At 47.9% G+C, this 16,024-nt stretch overlaps 1 protein-coding gene across 5 annotated transcripts in view; it reads left to right on the top strand.

Annotated features, from left to right (window-relative positions):
• ehbp1 (EH domain binding protein 1) overlaps positions 1-16,024 on the top strand; it is a 400,782-nt gene that overhangs the window by 88,575 nt on the left and 296,183 nt on the right. For all 5 annotated transcript variants that reach the window (XM_045687294.1, XM_045687320.1, XM_045687312.1 and 2 more), the window contains exon 6: positions 14,209-14,390. In XM_045687294.1, coding sequence (XP_045543250.1) covers positions 14,209-14,390 — 182 coding nt within the window. The remainder of the gene's footprint in view (positions 1-14,208; positions 14,391-16,024) is intronic.

The following is a 16,024-nucleotide window of genomic DNA, read 5'->3' as shown; positions in this document are numbered from 1 at the left end:
TGAGGGACCATCAGAGGGGGTGAATCTCTCCTCTCAGAGAGTGAGGGACCATCAGAGGTGGTGAATCTCTCCTCTCAGAGAGTGAGGGACCATCAGAGGTGGTGAATCTCTCCTCTCACAGAGTGAGGGACCATCAGAGGTGGTGAATCTCTCCTCTCACAGAGTGAGGGACCATCAGAGTTGGTGAATCTCTCCTCTCAGAGAGTGAGGGACCATCAGGGGTGGTGAATCTCTCCTCTCACAGAGTGAGGGACCATCAGAGGTGGTGAATCTCAGCGTGAGGGAGCGTCAGTGGTGACACAGACACTTATTTACTCATCCCATGTTCTGTCTCTTTCGGTTGTTGATGGAACATCAGCACACATTGGAGTCAGTCTTGATCAATAGGAAATATTGACCAGCACCTTTGTTGTGATTACAAACCAGTTGACTTTGAGCCTGTGTTAAAAGCCCATTAGTTGATTGTTAAGGAAGACACACACACACACACACACACACACACACACACACACACACACACACACACACACACACACCATGCTTCTTCAGCACTTATCCTAATGAATCTATTCCTTGGTGACAAAATCCATCCTCTCCCCTCTACCTCCCTCTCCTCTTTTCCTGTCCCATTGGTGTTTTAGGAGGGGTGTACAGCGGGCCCCCGGCCCCCCCTCTGCCCTGACCCCGGCCCCCCCACTAGGGGACCGGCTGGGGATCGATACTGGGACAGCTGGCTGGCATTAGGGGACCTACCCTATGGGCCCCACTACCCTATAACAGACACTACACACTACCCTAACAGACACTACACACTACCCTAACAGACACTACCCTAACAGACACTACACACTACCCTATAACAGACACTACACACTACCCTAACAGACACTACCCACTACCCTAACAGACACTACACACTACCCTAACAGACACTACCCTAACAGACACTACCCACTACCCTAACAGACACTACCCTAACAGACACTACACACTACCCTAACAGACACTACCCACTACCCTAACAGACACTACCCTAACAGACACTACACACTACCCTAACAGACACTACCCACTACCCTAACAGACACTACCCACTACCCTAACAGACACTACACACTACCCTAACAGACACTACACACTACCCTAACAGACACTACCCACTACCCTAACAGACACTACACACTACCCTAACAGACACTACCCTAACAGACACTACCCACTACCCTAACAGACACTACACACTACCCTAACAGACACTACCCACTACCCTAACAGACACTACCCTAACAGACACTACCCACTACCCTAACAGACACTACTCACTACCCTAACAGACACTACCCACTACCATAACAGACACTACACACTACCCTAACAGACACTACACACTACCCTAACAGACACTACCCACTACCCTAACAGACACTTCCCTAACAGACACTACCCACTACCCTAACAGACACTACACACTACCCTAACAGACACTACCCTAACAGACACTACCCACTACCCTAACATACACTACATACTACCCTAACAGACACTACCCACTACCCTAACAGACACTACCCTAACAGACACTACCCTAACAGACACTACCCACTACCCTAACAGACACTACCCACTACCCTAACAGACACTACCCTAACAGACACTACCCACTACCCTAACAGACACTTCCCTAACAGACACTACACACTTCCCTAACAGACACTACACACTACCCTAACAGACACTACCCACTACCCTAACAGACACTACCCTAACAGACACTACCCTAACAGACACTACCCACTACCCTAACAGACACTACACACTACCCTAACAGACACTACCCTAACAGACACTACCCACTACCCTAACAGACACTACACACTACCCTAACAGACACTACACACTACCCTAACAGACACTACACACTACCCTAACAGACACTACACACTACCCTAACAGACACTACACACTACCCTAACAGACACTACCCTAACAGACACTACCCACTACCCTAACAGACACTACACACTACCCTAACAGACACTACACACTACCCTAACAGACACTACCCACTACCTTAACAGACACTACCCACTACCCTAACAGACACTACCCACTACCCTAACAGACACTACCCACTACCCTAACAGACACTACACACTACCCTAACAGACACTACCCACTACCCTAACAGACACTACCCTAACAGACACTACCCTAACAGACACTACACACTACCCTAACAGACACTACACACTACCCTAACAGAGACTACCCTAACAGACACTACACACTACCCTAACAGACACTACACACTACCCTAACAGACACTACACACTACCCTAACAGACACTACCCTAACAGACACTACCCACTACCCTAACAGACACTACCCACTACCCTAACAGACACTACCCTAACAGAGACTACCCTAACAGACACTACACACTACCCTAACAGACACTACACACTACCCTAACAGACACTACCCACTACCCTAACAGACACTACCCTAACAGACACTACACACTACCCTAACAGACACTACCCACTACCCTAACAGACACTACCCACTACCCTAACAGACACTACACACTACCCTAACAGACACTACACACTACCCTAACAGACACTACCCACTACCCTAACAGACACTACACACTACCCTAACAGACACTACCCTAACAGACACTACCCACTACCCTAACAGACACTACACACTACCCTAACAGACACTACCCACTACCCTAACAGACACTACCCTAACAGACACTACCCACTACCCTAACAGACACTACTCACTACCCTAACAGACACTACCCACTACCATAACAGACACTACACACTACCCTAACAGACACTACACACTACCCTAACAGACACTACCCACTACCCTAACAGACACTTCCCTAACAGACACTACCCACTACCCTAACAGACACTACACACTACCCTAACAGACACTACCCTAACAGACACTACCCACTACCCTAACATACACTACATACTACCCTAACAGACACTACCCACTACCCTAACAGACACTACCCTAACAGACACTACCCTAACAGACACTACCCACTACCCTAACAGACACTACCCACTACCCTAACAGACACTACCCTAACAGACACTACCCTAACAGACACTACCCTAACAGACACTACCCACTACCCTAACAGACACTTCCCTAACAGACACTACACACTTCCCTAACAGACACTACACACTACCCTAACAGACACTACCCTAACAGACACTACCCTAACAGACACTACCCACTACCCTAACAGACACTACACACTACCCTAACAGACACTACCCTAACAGACACTACCCACTACCCTAACAGACACTACACACTACCCTAACAGACACTACACACTACCCTAACAGACACTACACACTACCCTAACAGACACTACACACTACCCTAACAGACACTACACACTACCCTAACAGACACTACCCTAACAGACACTACCCACTACCCTAACAGACACTACACACTACCCTAACAGACACTACACACTACCCTAACAGACACTACCCACTACCTTAACAGACACTACCCACTACCCTAACAGACACTACCCACTACCCTAACAGACACTACCCACTACCCTAACAGACACTACACACTACCCTAACAGACACTACCCACTACCCTAACAGACACTACCCTAACAGACACTACCCTAACAGACACTACACACTACCCTAACAGACACTACACACTACCCTAACAGAGACTACCCTAACAGACACTACACACTACCCTAACAGACACTACACACTACCCTAACAGACACTACACACTACCCTAACAGACACTACCCTAACAGACACTACCCACTACCCTAACAGACACTACCCACTACCCTAACAGACACTACCCTAACAGAGACTACCCTAACAGACACTACACACTACCCTAACAGACACTACACACTACCCTAACAGACACTACACACTACCCTAACAGACACTACCCTAACAGACACTACACACTACCCTAACAGACACTACACACTACCCTAACAGACACTACCCACTACCCTAACAGACTCTACCCCTGTAACAGACTCTACCCCTGTAACAGACTCTACCCCTGTAACAGACTCTACCCCTGTAACAGACTCTACCCATGAGCGTCTGCTAAATGACTCACTACTGTACACTGCAGTACAGTGTCAAGCAACATGGTCTGACTGAGGTAGTTTAGTGGGAAGCTGCACTACAGTATCAAGCAACATGGTCTGAGGTAGTTTAGTAGGAAGCTGCAGTACAGGATCAAGCAACATGGTCTGACTGAGGTAGTTTAGTAGGAAGCTGCAGTACAGTATCAAGCAACATGGTCTGACTGAGGTAGTTTAGTAGGAAGCTGCAGTACACTCTCAAGCAACATGGTCTGACTGAGGTAGTTTAGTGGGAAGCTGCAGTACACTCTCAAGCAACATGATCTGACTGAGGTAGTTTAGTAGGAAGCTGCAGTTCAGTATCAAGCAACATGGTCTGACTGAGGTAGTTTAGTGGGAAGCTGCAGTTCAGTATTAAGCAACATGGTCTAAGGTAGTTTTGTAGGAAGCTGCAGTTCAGTATCAAGCAACATGGTCTGACTGAGGTAGTTTAGTGGGAAGCTGCAGTACAGCATCAAGCAACATGGTCTGACTGAGGTAGTTTAGTGGGAAGCTGCAGTACAGTATCAAGCAACATGGTCTGAGGTAGTTTAGTAGGAAGCTGCAGTACAGGATCAAGCAACATGGTCTGACTGAGGTAGTTTAGTGGGAAGCTGCAGTACAGCATCAAGCAACATGGTCTGTTGAGGTAGTTCAGTGGGAAGCTGCAGTACAGTATCAAGCAACTTGATCTGACTGAGGTAGTTTAGTGGGAAGCTGCAGTACAGTATCAAGCAACATGGTCTGACTGAGGTAGTTTAGTGGGAAGCTGCAGTACAGTATCAAGCAACATGGTCTGGCTGAGGTAGTTTAGTGGGAAGCTGCAGTACAGTATCAAGCAACATGGTCTGACTGAGGTAGTTTAGTGGGAAGCTGCAGTACACTCTCAAGCAACATGATCTGACTGAGGTACTTTAGTGGGAAGCTGCAGTACAGTATCAAGCAACATGATCTGACTGAGGTAGTTTAGTAGGAAGCTGCAGTTCAGTATCAAGCAACATGGTCTGACTGAGGTAGTTTAGTAGGAAGCTGCAGTTCATTATCAAGCAACATGGTCTGACTGAGGTAGTTTAGTAGGAAGCTGCAGTACAATATCAAGCAACATGGTCTGACTGAGGTAGTTTAGTGGGAAGCTGCAGTACAGTATCAAGCAACATGGTCTGACTGAGGTAGTTTAGTAGGAAGCTGCAGTACAGTATCAAGCAACATGGTCTGACTGAGGTAGTTTAGTAGGAAGCTGCAGTACAGTATCAAGCAACATGGTCTGACTGAGGTAGTTTAGTGGGAAGCTGCGGTGCAGTATCAAGCAACATGGTCTGTGGTAGTTCAGTAGGAAGCTGCAGTACAGTATCAAGCAACATGGTCTGAGGTAGTTTAGTAGGAAGCTGCAGTAACACATATTAACAGCTAGGGGGAAGCATACAGCCACCCCAGACCCTTCTCTCCCTCTATCTCTCTCCTCTATCTCGCTCTCTTTCGCACTCTCCCACTATCTCTCTCCTCCTCTATCTCTTTCTCCCCCCTCTCTTGCTCTCTCCCCTCCCCCTCTTTCTCTCCCCTCTCTCTTTCTCTCTCTCCCCCTCCCCCCGCTATCTCTCCCTCTTGCTCCCTCTTACCTTCCTCTCTCTCATTTCAATTTCAATTGAAGGGCTTTATTGGCATGGGAAACATATGTTTACATTGCCAAAGCAAGTCAAATAGATAATAAACAAAAGTGAAATAAACAATAAAAAGTTTACAGTAAACATTATTCTCTCTCTCCCTCTCTCTCTCCCTGACCTCTCCTCTGTTCTCTCTCTCTCTCCCTCTCTCTCTCTCTCCCTGACCTCTCCTCTGTTCTCTCTCTCCCTCTCTCTCTCCCTGACCTCTCCTCTGTTCTCTCTCTCTCTCCCTCTCTCTCTCTCTCCCTGACCTCTCCTCTGTTCTCTCTCTCTCTCTCTCTCTCTCTCCAGACACCACTCAGGTATTTAGTCATTCCAGCAGCTCCAATGAGAGCCAATGTATTCATAGTTGTAATATCTGCTTGTAATAAATTAAAATACTTTATTGTACTCTCCTTTCATTTTACACAGTCACATCAACCTCTCTGACCCCCTAATTGTGTGTGTGTGCGTGCGTGTTTGCGTGTGCACACCTGTCTGTGTGTGTGTGTGTGTGTGCGTGCGTGTTTGCGTGTGCACACCTGTCTGTGTGTGTGTGTGTGTGTGTGCGTGCGTGTTTGCGTGTGCACACCTGTCTGTGTGTGTGTGTGTGTGCGTGCGTGTTTGCGTGTGCACACCTGTCTGTGTGTGTGTGTGTGTGCGTGCGTGTTTGCGTGTGCACACCTGTCTGTGTGTGTGTGTGTGTGCGTGCGTGTTTGCGTGTGCACACCTGTCTGTGTGTGTGTGTGTGTTTCGCCGTCTCAGACCCCCTAATCTCTCTCTCTTCCTGATTGACAAGCGCCATCTGGGGACAACAGCACCATGTTTATTGTTCTCCTCCCGACTCGAGTCTGTTAAACCGTTATTATTATTCTCCCTCACAATCATTTACATATTGTCAAGTATTTCCATTCTGAGAGGGCCCCTGTACGACCACGTTCCATACCAAATCCCCTTCTTAAGTGTTTGATGCATTTGGAAAATTCATTCTTAAAGTATCTACATGCACTATTAGCTCAGTATAATGGGGATGGCCTAATCTGGAAGATGATAAGGAAGGAGAGGAGAGGAGAGGGGCTTTCTGAGGCTCTAGTATTCTTCAGGGGGATGACATGATGCACTAGTATTTCCAGACAGGGACGATTCAACCAGGCTCAAATGTCAACACAAATGTCAAGTGGCTGCGTGGCTTGACGAATGCCTTTTTCTAATCGTTCCTGTGAGATGGGGAAGGGCAGGAGGGATGGATGGAAGGGAGAGGGGAGGTGGGCAGGAGGGAAGGGAGGTGGGCAGGAGGGATGGATGGAAGGGAGAGGGGAGGTGGGCAGGAGGGATGGATGGAAGGGAGAGGGGAGGTGGGCAGGAGGGATGGATGGAAGGGAGAGGGGAGGTGGGCAGGAGGGATGGGAGAGGGGAGGTGGACATGGAGGGATGGGAGAGGGGAGGTGGGCAGGAGGGATGGGAGAGAGGAGGTGGGCAGGAGGGATGGATGGAAGGGAGGGAGAGCGAGGGAGAGGAGAAAGGGAGAGCGTGCGAGGGAGAGGAGAAAGGGAGAGTGAGGGAGGGAGAGGAGAAAGGGAGAGCGAGGGAGGGAGAGGAGAAAGGGAGAGCGAGGGAGGGAGAGGAGAAAGGGAGAGTGAGGGAGGGAGAGGAGAAAGGGAGAGCGAGCAAGGGAGAGCGAGGGAGGGAGAGGAGAAAGGGAGAGCGAGGGAGGGAGAGGAGAAAGGGAGAGCGAGGGAGGGAGAGGAGAAAGGGAGAGCGAGGGAGGGAGAGGAGAAAGGGAGAGCGAGGGAGGGAGAGGAGAAAGGGAGAGCGAGGGAGGGAGAGGAGAAAGGGAGAGCGAGGGAGGGAGAGGAGAAAGGGAGAGCGAGCGAGGGAGAGGAGAAAGGGAGAGCGAGGGAGAGCGAGGGAGAGGAGAAAGGGAGAGCGAGGGAGAGGAGAAAGGGAGAGCGAGGGAGAGCGAGGGAGAGGAGAAAGGGAGAGCGAGAGAAGAAAGGGAGAGCGAGAGAAGAAAGGGAGAGCGAGCGAGAGGAGAAAGGGAGAGGCGAGTCAAGTATCTTCCTCGTGTAGGTGTGTGTGAAGACAGCCAACAGCAGTGATATAAAGAGCTCATATCAGATCATCTCCTTTGTGTGTGGTCTATGTATGTGTTGCTCTACACATGGTGTGATGTGTGAGAGGAGAGAGGGAGAGGAGAAAGGGAGAGAGAGCGAGGGAGAGGAGAAGGGGAGAGAGAGAGAGCGAGGGAGAGGGAAATGGAGGACTTGTTCGGTACTGTACCCAGAAGAGCTTGACTCTTTAGGGCCTGTTCTGCTGCCTAAAGGACTGGGGGGGTTCTACTGCTTTTTGAATAGCATATAGGCTGTGTGTGTGTGTGTGTGTGTGTGTGTGTGTGTGTGTGTGTGTGTGTGTGTGTGTGTGTGTGTGTGTGTGTGTGTGTGTGTGTGTGTGTGTGTGTTGTCTGAGTGTGTTTGTTAGTCTTTCTGTTTAATTTAGCCTGTGACGGTATAGCAGACTAAAAGACAGGAGAAGTCCAGGATATTAACTGCTGCAGACAAACCTCAAACACTGAAACACACACACTGCACACTGGCATGGAATAGAGGCCTGCAATTGGCTACAATATGTTATGTGGAGAGACAGACTGAGATGGAGAGTAGAGAGACAGACAGTGAGATGGAGAGTAGAGAGACAGACAGTGAGATGGAGAGTAGAGAGACAGACAGTGAGATGGAGGGAGAGAGAGATGAAGAGAGACAGACGGTGAGATGGAGAGTAGAGAGACAGACAGTGAGATGGAGAGAGATGAAGAGACAGACAGACTGAGATGAAGAGAGAAGGCAGAATGGCCCGGGTGTCGTATCAACACAGTGAGGCAGCATGGAGGTCCTCTGTTCTCTGTTCTCACCTAGAGGAGAGACTAGATGTATCAGTGTTTTACACCTAGAGGAGAGACTAGATGTATCAGTGTTTTACACCTAGAGGAGGGGAGACTAGATGTATTAGTGTTTTACACCTAGAGGAGAGACTAGATGTATCAGTGTTTTACACCTAGAGGAGAGACTAGATGTATCAGTGTTTTACACCTAGAGGAGGGGAGACTAGATGTATCAGTGTTTTACACCTAGAGGAGAGACTAGATGTATCAGTGTTTTACACCTAGAGGAGAGACTAGATGTATCAGTGTTTTACACCTAGAGGAGAGAGAGAGTAGATGTATCAGTGTTTTACACCTAGAGGAGGAGAGACTAGATGTATCAGTGTTTTACACCTAGAGGAGGAGAGACTAGATGTATCAGTGTTTTACACCTAGAGGAGAGAGAGACTAGATGTATCAGTGTTTTACACCTAGAGGAGGAGAGACTAGATGTATCAGTGTTTTACACCTAGAGGAGGAGAGACTAGATGTATCAGTGTTTTACACCTAGAGGAGGGGAGACTAGATGTATCAGTGTTTTACACCTAGAGGAGGGGAGACTAGATGTATCAGTGTTTTACACCTAGAGGAGAGAGAGACTAGATGTATCAGTGTTTTACACCTAGAGGAGGAGAGACTAGATGTATCAGTGTTTTACACCTAGAGGAGAGAGAGACTAGATGTATCAGTGTTTTACACCTAGAGGAGGAGAGACTAGATGTATCAGTGTTTTACACCTAGAGGAGGGGAGACTAGATGTATCAGTGTTTTACACCTAGAGGAGAGAGAGACTAGATGTATCAGTGTTTTACACCTAGAGGAGGAGAGACTAGATGTATCAGTGTTTTACACCTAGAGGAGGAGAGACTAGATGTATCAGTGTTTTACACCTAGAGGAGAGACTAGATGTATCAGTGTTTTACACCTAGAGGAGAGACTAGATGTATCAGTGTTTTACACCTAGAGGAGAGAGAGACTAGATGTATCAGTGTTTTACACCTAGAGGAGAGACTAGATGTATCAGTGTTTTACACCTAGAGGAGGGGAGACTAGATGTATCAGTGTTTTACACCTAGAGGAGGGGAGACTAGATGTATCAGTGTTTTACACCTAGAGGAGAGAGAGACTAGATGTATCAGTGTTTTACACCTAGAGGAGAGACTAGATGTATCAGTGTTTTAAACCTAGAGGAGGAGAGACTAGATGTATCAGTGTTTTACACCTAGAGGAGGAGAGACTAGATGTATCAGTGTTTTACACCTAGAGGAGGTGAGACTAGATGTATCAGTGTTTTACACCTAGAGGAGGGGAGACTAGATGTATCAGTGTTTTACACCTAGAGGAGGAGAGACTAGATGTATCAGTGTTTTACACCTAGAGGAGAGACTAGATGTATCAGTGTTTTACACCTAGAGGAGGAGAGACTAGATGTATCAGTGTTTTACACCTAGAGGAGGTGAGACTAGATGTATCAGTGTTTTACACCTAGAGGAGGAGAGACTAGATGTATCAGTGTTTTACACCTAGAGGAGGTGAGACTAGATGTATCAGTGTTTTACACCTAGAGGAGGTGAGACTAGATGTATCAGTGTTTTACACCTAGAGGAGAGACTAGATGTATCAGTGTTTTACACCTAGAGGAGAGAGAGACTAGATGTATCAGTGTTTTACACCTAGAGGAGGAGAGACTAGATGTATCAGTGTTTTACACCTAGAGGAGAGACTAGATGTATTAGTGTTTTACACCTAGAGGAGAGACTAGATGTATCAGTGTTTTACACCTAGAGGAGAGACTAGATGTATCAGTGTTTTACACCTAGAGGAGAGAGAGACTAGATGTATCAGTGTTTTACACCTAGAGGAGGTGAGACTAGATGTATCAGTGTTTTACACCTAGAGGAGGAGAGACTAGATGTATCAGTGTTTTACACCTAGAGGAGAGACTAGATGTATCAGTGTTTTACACCTAGAGGAGAGAGAGAGTAGATGTATCAGTGTTTTACACCTAGAGGAGGAGAGACTAGATGTATCAGTGTTTTACACCTAGAGGAGGAGAGACTAGATGTATCAGTGTTTTACACCTAGAGGAGAGAGAGACTAGATGTATCAGTGTTTTACACCTAGAGGAGGAGAGACTAGATGTATCAGTGTTTTACACCTAGAGGAGGAGAGACTAGATGTATCAGTGTTTTACACCTAGAGGAGGGGAGACTAGATGTATCAGTGTTTTACACCTAGAGGAGGAGAGACTAGATGTATCAGTGTTTTACACCTAGAGGAGAGAGAGACTAGGTGTATCAGTGTTTTACACCTAGAGGAGAGAGAGACTAGATGTATCAGTGTTTTACACCTAGAGGAGAGACTAGATGTATCAGTGTTTTACACCTAGAGGAGAGAGAGAGTAGATGTATCAGTGTTTTACACCTAGAGGAGGAGAGACTGGATGTATCAGTGTTTTACACCTAGAGGAGGAGAGACTAGATGTATCAGTGTTTTACACCTAGAGGAGGAGAGACTAGATGTATCAGTGTTTTACACCTAGAGGAGAGACTAGATGTATTAGTGTTTTACACCTAGAGGAGAGACTAGATGTATCAGTGTTTTACACCTAGAGGAGAGACTAGATGTATCAGTGTTTTACACCTAGAGGAGAGAGAGACTAGATGTATCAGTGTTTTACACCTAGAGGAGGTGAGACTAGATGTATCAGTGTTTTACACCTAGAGGAGGAGAGACTAGATGTATCAGTGTTTTACACCTAGAGGAGAGACTAGATGTATCAGTGTTTTACACCTAGAGGAGAGAGAGAGTAGATGTATCAGTGTTTTACACCTAGAGGAGGAGAGACTAGATGTATCAGTGTTTTACACCTAGAGGAGGAGAGACTAGATGTATCAGTGTTTTACACCTAGAGGAGAGAGAGACTAGATGTATCAGTGTTTTACACCTAGAGGAGGAGAGACTAGATGTATCAGTGTTTTACACCTAGAGGAGGAGAGACTAGATGTATCAGTGTTTTACACCTAGAGGAGGGGAGACTAGATGTATCAGTGTTTTACACCTAGAGGAGGAGAGACTAGATGTATCAGTGTTTTACACCTAGAGGAGAGAGAGACTAGGTGTATCAGTGTTTTACACCTAGAGGAGAGAGAGACTAGATGTATCAGTGTTTTACACCTAGAGGAGAGACTAGATGTATCAGTGTTTTACACCTAGAGGAGAGAGAGAGTAGATGTATCAGTGTTTTACACCTAGAGGAGGAGAGACTGGATGTATCAGTGTTTTACACCTAGAGGAGGAGAGACTAGATGTATCAGTGTTTTACACCTAGAGGAGAGAGAGACTAGATGTATCAGTGTTTTACACCTAGAGGAGGAGAGACTAGATGTATCAGTGTTTTACACCTAGAGGAGGAGAGACTAGATGTATCAGTGTTTTACACCTAGAGGAGGGGAGACTAGATGTATCAGTGTTTTACACCTAGAGGAGGGGAGACTAGATGTATCAGTGTTTTACACCTAGAGGAGGAGAGACTAGATGTATCAGTGTTTTACACCTAGAGGAGAGAGAGACTAGATGTATCAGTGTTTTACACCTAGAGGAGGAGAGACTAGATGTATCAGTGTTTTACACCTAGAGGAGGGGAGACTAGATGTATCAGTGTTTTACACCTAGAGGAGAGAGAGACTAGATGTATCAGTGTTTTACACCTAGAGGAGGAGAGACTAGATGTATCAGTGTTTTACACCTAGAGGAGGAGAGACTAGATGTATCAGTGTTTTACACCTAGAGGAGAGACTAGATGTATCAGTGTTTTACACCTAGAGGAGAGACTAGATGTATCAGTGTTTTACACCTAGAGGAGAGAGAGACTAGATGTATCAGTGTTTTACACCTAGAGGAGAGACTAGATGTATCAGTGTTTTACACCTAGAGGAGGGAAGACTAGATGTATCAGTGTTTTACACCTAGAGGAGAGACTAGATGTATCAGTGTTTTACACCTAGAGGAGAGAGAGACTAGATGTATCAGTGTTTTACACCTAGAGGAGAGACTAGATGTATCAGTGTTTTAAACCTAGAGGAGGAGAGACTAGATGTATCAGTGTTTTACACCTAGAGGAGGAGAGACTAGATGTATCAGTGTTTTACACCTAGAGGAGGTGAGACTAGATGTATCAGTGTTTTACACCTAGAGGAGGGGAGACTAGATGTATCAGTGTTTTACACCTAGAGGAGGAGAGACTAGATGTATCAGTGTTTTACACCTAGAGGAGAGACTAGATGTATCAGTGTTTTACACCTAGAGGAGGAGAGACTAGATGTATCAGTGTTTTACACCTAGAGGAGGTGAGACTAGATGTATCAGTGTTTTACACCTAGAGGAGGAGAGACTAGATGTATCAGTGTTTTACACCTAGAGGAGGTGAGACTAGATGTATCAGTGTTTTACACCTAGAGGAGAGACTAGATGTATCAGTGTTTTACACCTAGAGGAGAGACTAGATGTATCAGTGTTTTACACCTAGAGGAGGAGAGACTAGATGTATCAGTGTTTTTTGGAGCCCGACTGTTTGGTTTCCAAATCTTTGGGTGTAAGTGTGTGGGTGTGTTTTGTTCCTTATCTAGAATTCTGACAAGACTCAGCTGCTGGCCTGTTAGCTGCTGGCCTGTTAGCTGCTGGCCTGTTAGCTGCTGGCCTGTTAGCTGCTGGCCTGTAAGCTGCTGGCCTGTTAGCTGCTGGCCTGTTAGCTGCTGGCCTGTTAGCTGCTGGCCTGTTAGCTGCTGGCCTGTTATCTGCTGGCCTGTTATCTGCTGGCCTATTTTTCACTTCCAAGTTGTAACCCCCCCCCCACCCCTCATTATTTAATTCCATGTGTTGTGTGAACAGCGAACAACACACAACATCGGTCTTCTCTAGTTCCAATCCCATGATGCCTTTTACCAGGGCTGTGGTGACATGGGCCCAGTTCCATATCGGCCCCTAGCTCCTACCTGTAAGCACTTTGGAGATCAGAACGGGTTTTGATTGGTACGGCAGTTTTACTAATGGGACTTTATGCCATTATTTTCTCCAGCTGTCCAGTAGTTTCAGATGTGGTGCCACTGGGAAGAGGCTGTTGAAGTAGAGTGATGGTGACACAATACAAATATGACTGTTTTATTAGACACTACATCAGCACAAAACACCTTCAATCTATCCACCAGATTTTAACAAGTATTTCTCCCTCCCTCCCTCCCTCCCTCCCTCCCTCCCTCCCTCCCTCCCTCCCTCCCTCCCTCCCTCCCTCCCTCCCTCTCTCTCTCTCCCTCCCTCCCTCCCCCTCTCTCTCTCTCTCTCTCCCTCTCTCTCTCTCCCTCCCTCCCTCCCCCTCTCTCTCTCTCTCTCTCCCCTCTCTCCCTCCCCCTCTCTCTCCCTCCCTCCTCCCTCTCTCCCTCCCTCCTCCCTCTCTCTCTCCTTCTCTCCCTCCATCTCTCAGGAGTCTCCTTCAGGTCGTAGAAAGGCTCTGGCCAGCAGCAGCATCAACATGAAGCAGTATGCCAGCCCCATGCCCACACAGACTGACGTCAAGCTCAAGTTCAAGCCCCTCTCCAAGAAGGTGGTTTCTGCCACGCTACAGTTCTCCCTCTCCTGCATCTTCCTCCGTGAGGGCAAGGCCACGTAAGTCCACACACACACACACACACACACACACACACACACACACACACACACACACACACACACACACACACACATACAGTCTATACGTATTCCATTTCCTTCCCTGCACTCGATAGAGTAACGGCAGAAGAAAGGAATAGAGAGTGATTGTGATTTCTGCTGCCGTCCTCCTGCCGTCCACAATACAAACAGGGCTGTAATACCAGTCTCAGTGTGTAATACCGGTCTCAGTGTGTAATACCGGTCTCAGTGTGTAATACCGGTCTCAGTGTGTAATACCGGTCTCAGTGTGTAATACCGGTCTCAGTGTGTAATACCGGTCTCAGTGTGTAATACCGGTCTCAGCGTGTAATACCGGTCTCAGCGTGTAATACCGGTCTCTGCGTGTAACGCCCGGCCTCTGCGTGTAACGCCCGGCCTCTGCGTGTAACGCCCGGCCTCTGCGTGTAACGCCCGGCCTCTGCGTGTAACGCCCGGACTCTGCGTGTAACGCCCGGCCTCTGCGTGTAACGCCCGGCCTCTGTATAGCACCAGTCAGCTAGAGGAATCAACCCCTAGTCACCCGGCTTCAGAATGAGAATATCTCTCATTCAATGGATCCATATTCTCTCCAGCATTCTCTCTCTCTCTCTCTCTCTCTCTCTCTCTCTCTCTCTCTCTCTCTCTCTCTCTCTCTCTCTCTCTCTCTCTCTCTCTCTCTCTCTCCCTCTATGCTCTCTCTCCCCCTCTTTCTGTGTTCTTTCTCTCTCCCTCTCTCTCTTTCTATGCTCTCTCTCTCCTCGGTCCCTTTGATAAAGCCAATTGCTATTTTGTATGAGCTTGCTGTCACACAGCCAGTTAAAACAGCGCCAGCTCCTTTGTTGTGCAGGGTAACCGGGGAGCAGCAGTGTGTGACCCTCTTAACCCTTCAGAGAACCATGTCACTGCACACAAATAAACTCCAGAACATCAGTTCAGATCAGCTTCTATTGCTGCTGTTGTCTGACCTGCTGCTGTTGTCTGACCTGCTGCTGGTGTCTGACCTGCTGCTGTTGTCTGACCTGCTGCTGTTGCCTGGCCTGCTGCTGTTGCCTGGCCTGCTGCTGTTGCCTGGCCTGCTGCTGTTGCCTGGCCTGCTGCTGTTGCCTGGCCTGCTTCTGTTGCCTGACCTGCTGCTGTTGTCTGGCCTGCTGCTGTTGCCTGGCCTGCTGCTGTTGCCTGGCCTGCTGCTGTTGCCTGGCCTGCTGCTGTTGCCTGACCTGCTGCTGTGGCCTGGCCTGCTGCTGTTGCCTGGCCTGCTGCTGTTGCCTGGCCTGCTGCTGTTGCCTGGCCTGCTGCTGTTGCCTGGCCTGCTGCTGTTGTCTGACCTGTTGCTGTTGTCTGCTGCTGTTGTCTGACCTGCTGCTGTTGTCTGACCTGCTGCTGTTGTCTGACCTGCTGCTGTTGTCTGACCTGCTGCTGTTGCCTTGCCTGCTGCTGTTGCCTGGCCTGCTGCTGTTGCCTGGCCTGCTGCTGTTGCCTGGCCTGCTGCTGTTGCCTGACCTGCTGCTGTTGCCTGGCCTGCTGCTGTTGCCTGGCCTGCTGCTGTTGCCTGACCTGCTGCTGTTGCCTGGCCTGCTGCTGTTGCCTGGCCTGCTGCTGTTGCCTGGCCT

The sequence above is a fragment of the Salmo salar genome, chromosome ssa01 (assembly GCF_905237065.1).
Source record: "Salmo salar chromosome ssa01, Ssal_v3.1, whole genome shotgun sequence".
Lineage (NCBI taxonomy): Eukaryota > Metazoa > Chordata > Actinopteri > Salmoniformes > Salmonidae > Salmo > Salmo salar.
The sequence above is the reverse complement of the archived record's forward strand: the minus strand, read 5'-3'. Positions and strand labels throughout refer to the sequence as shown.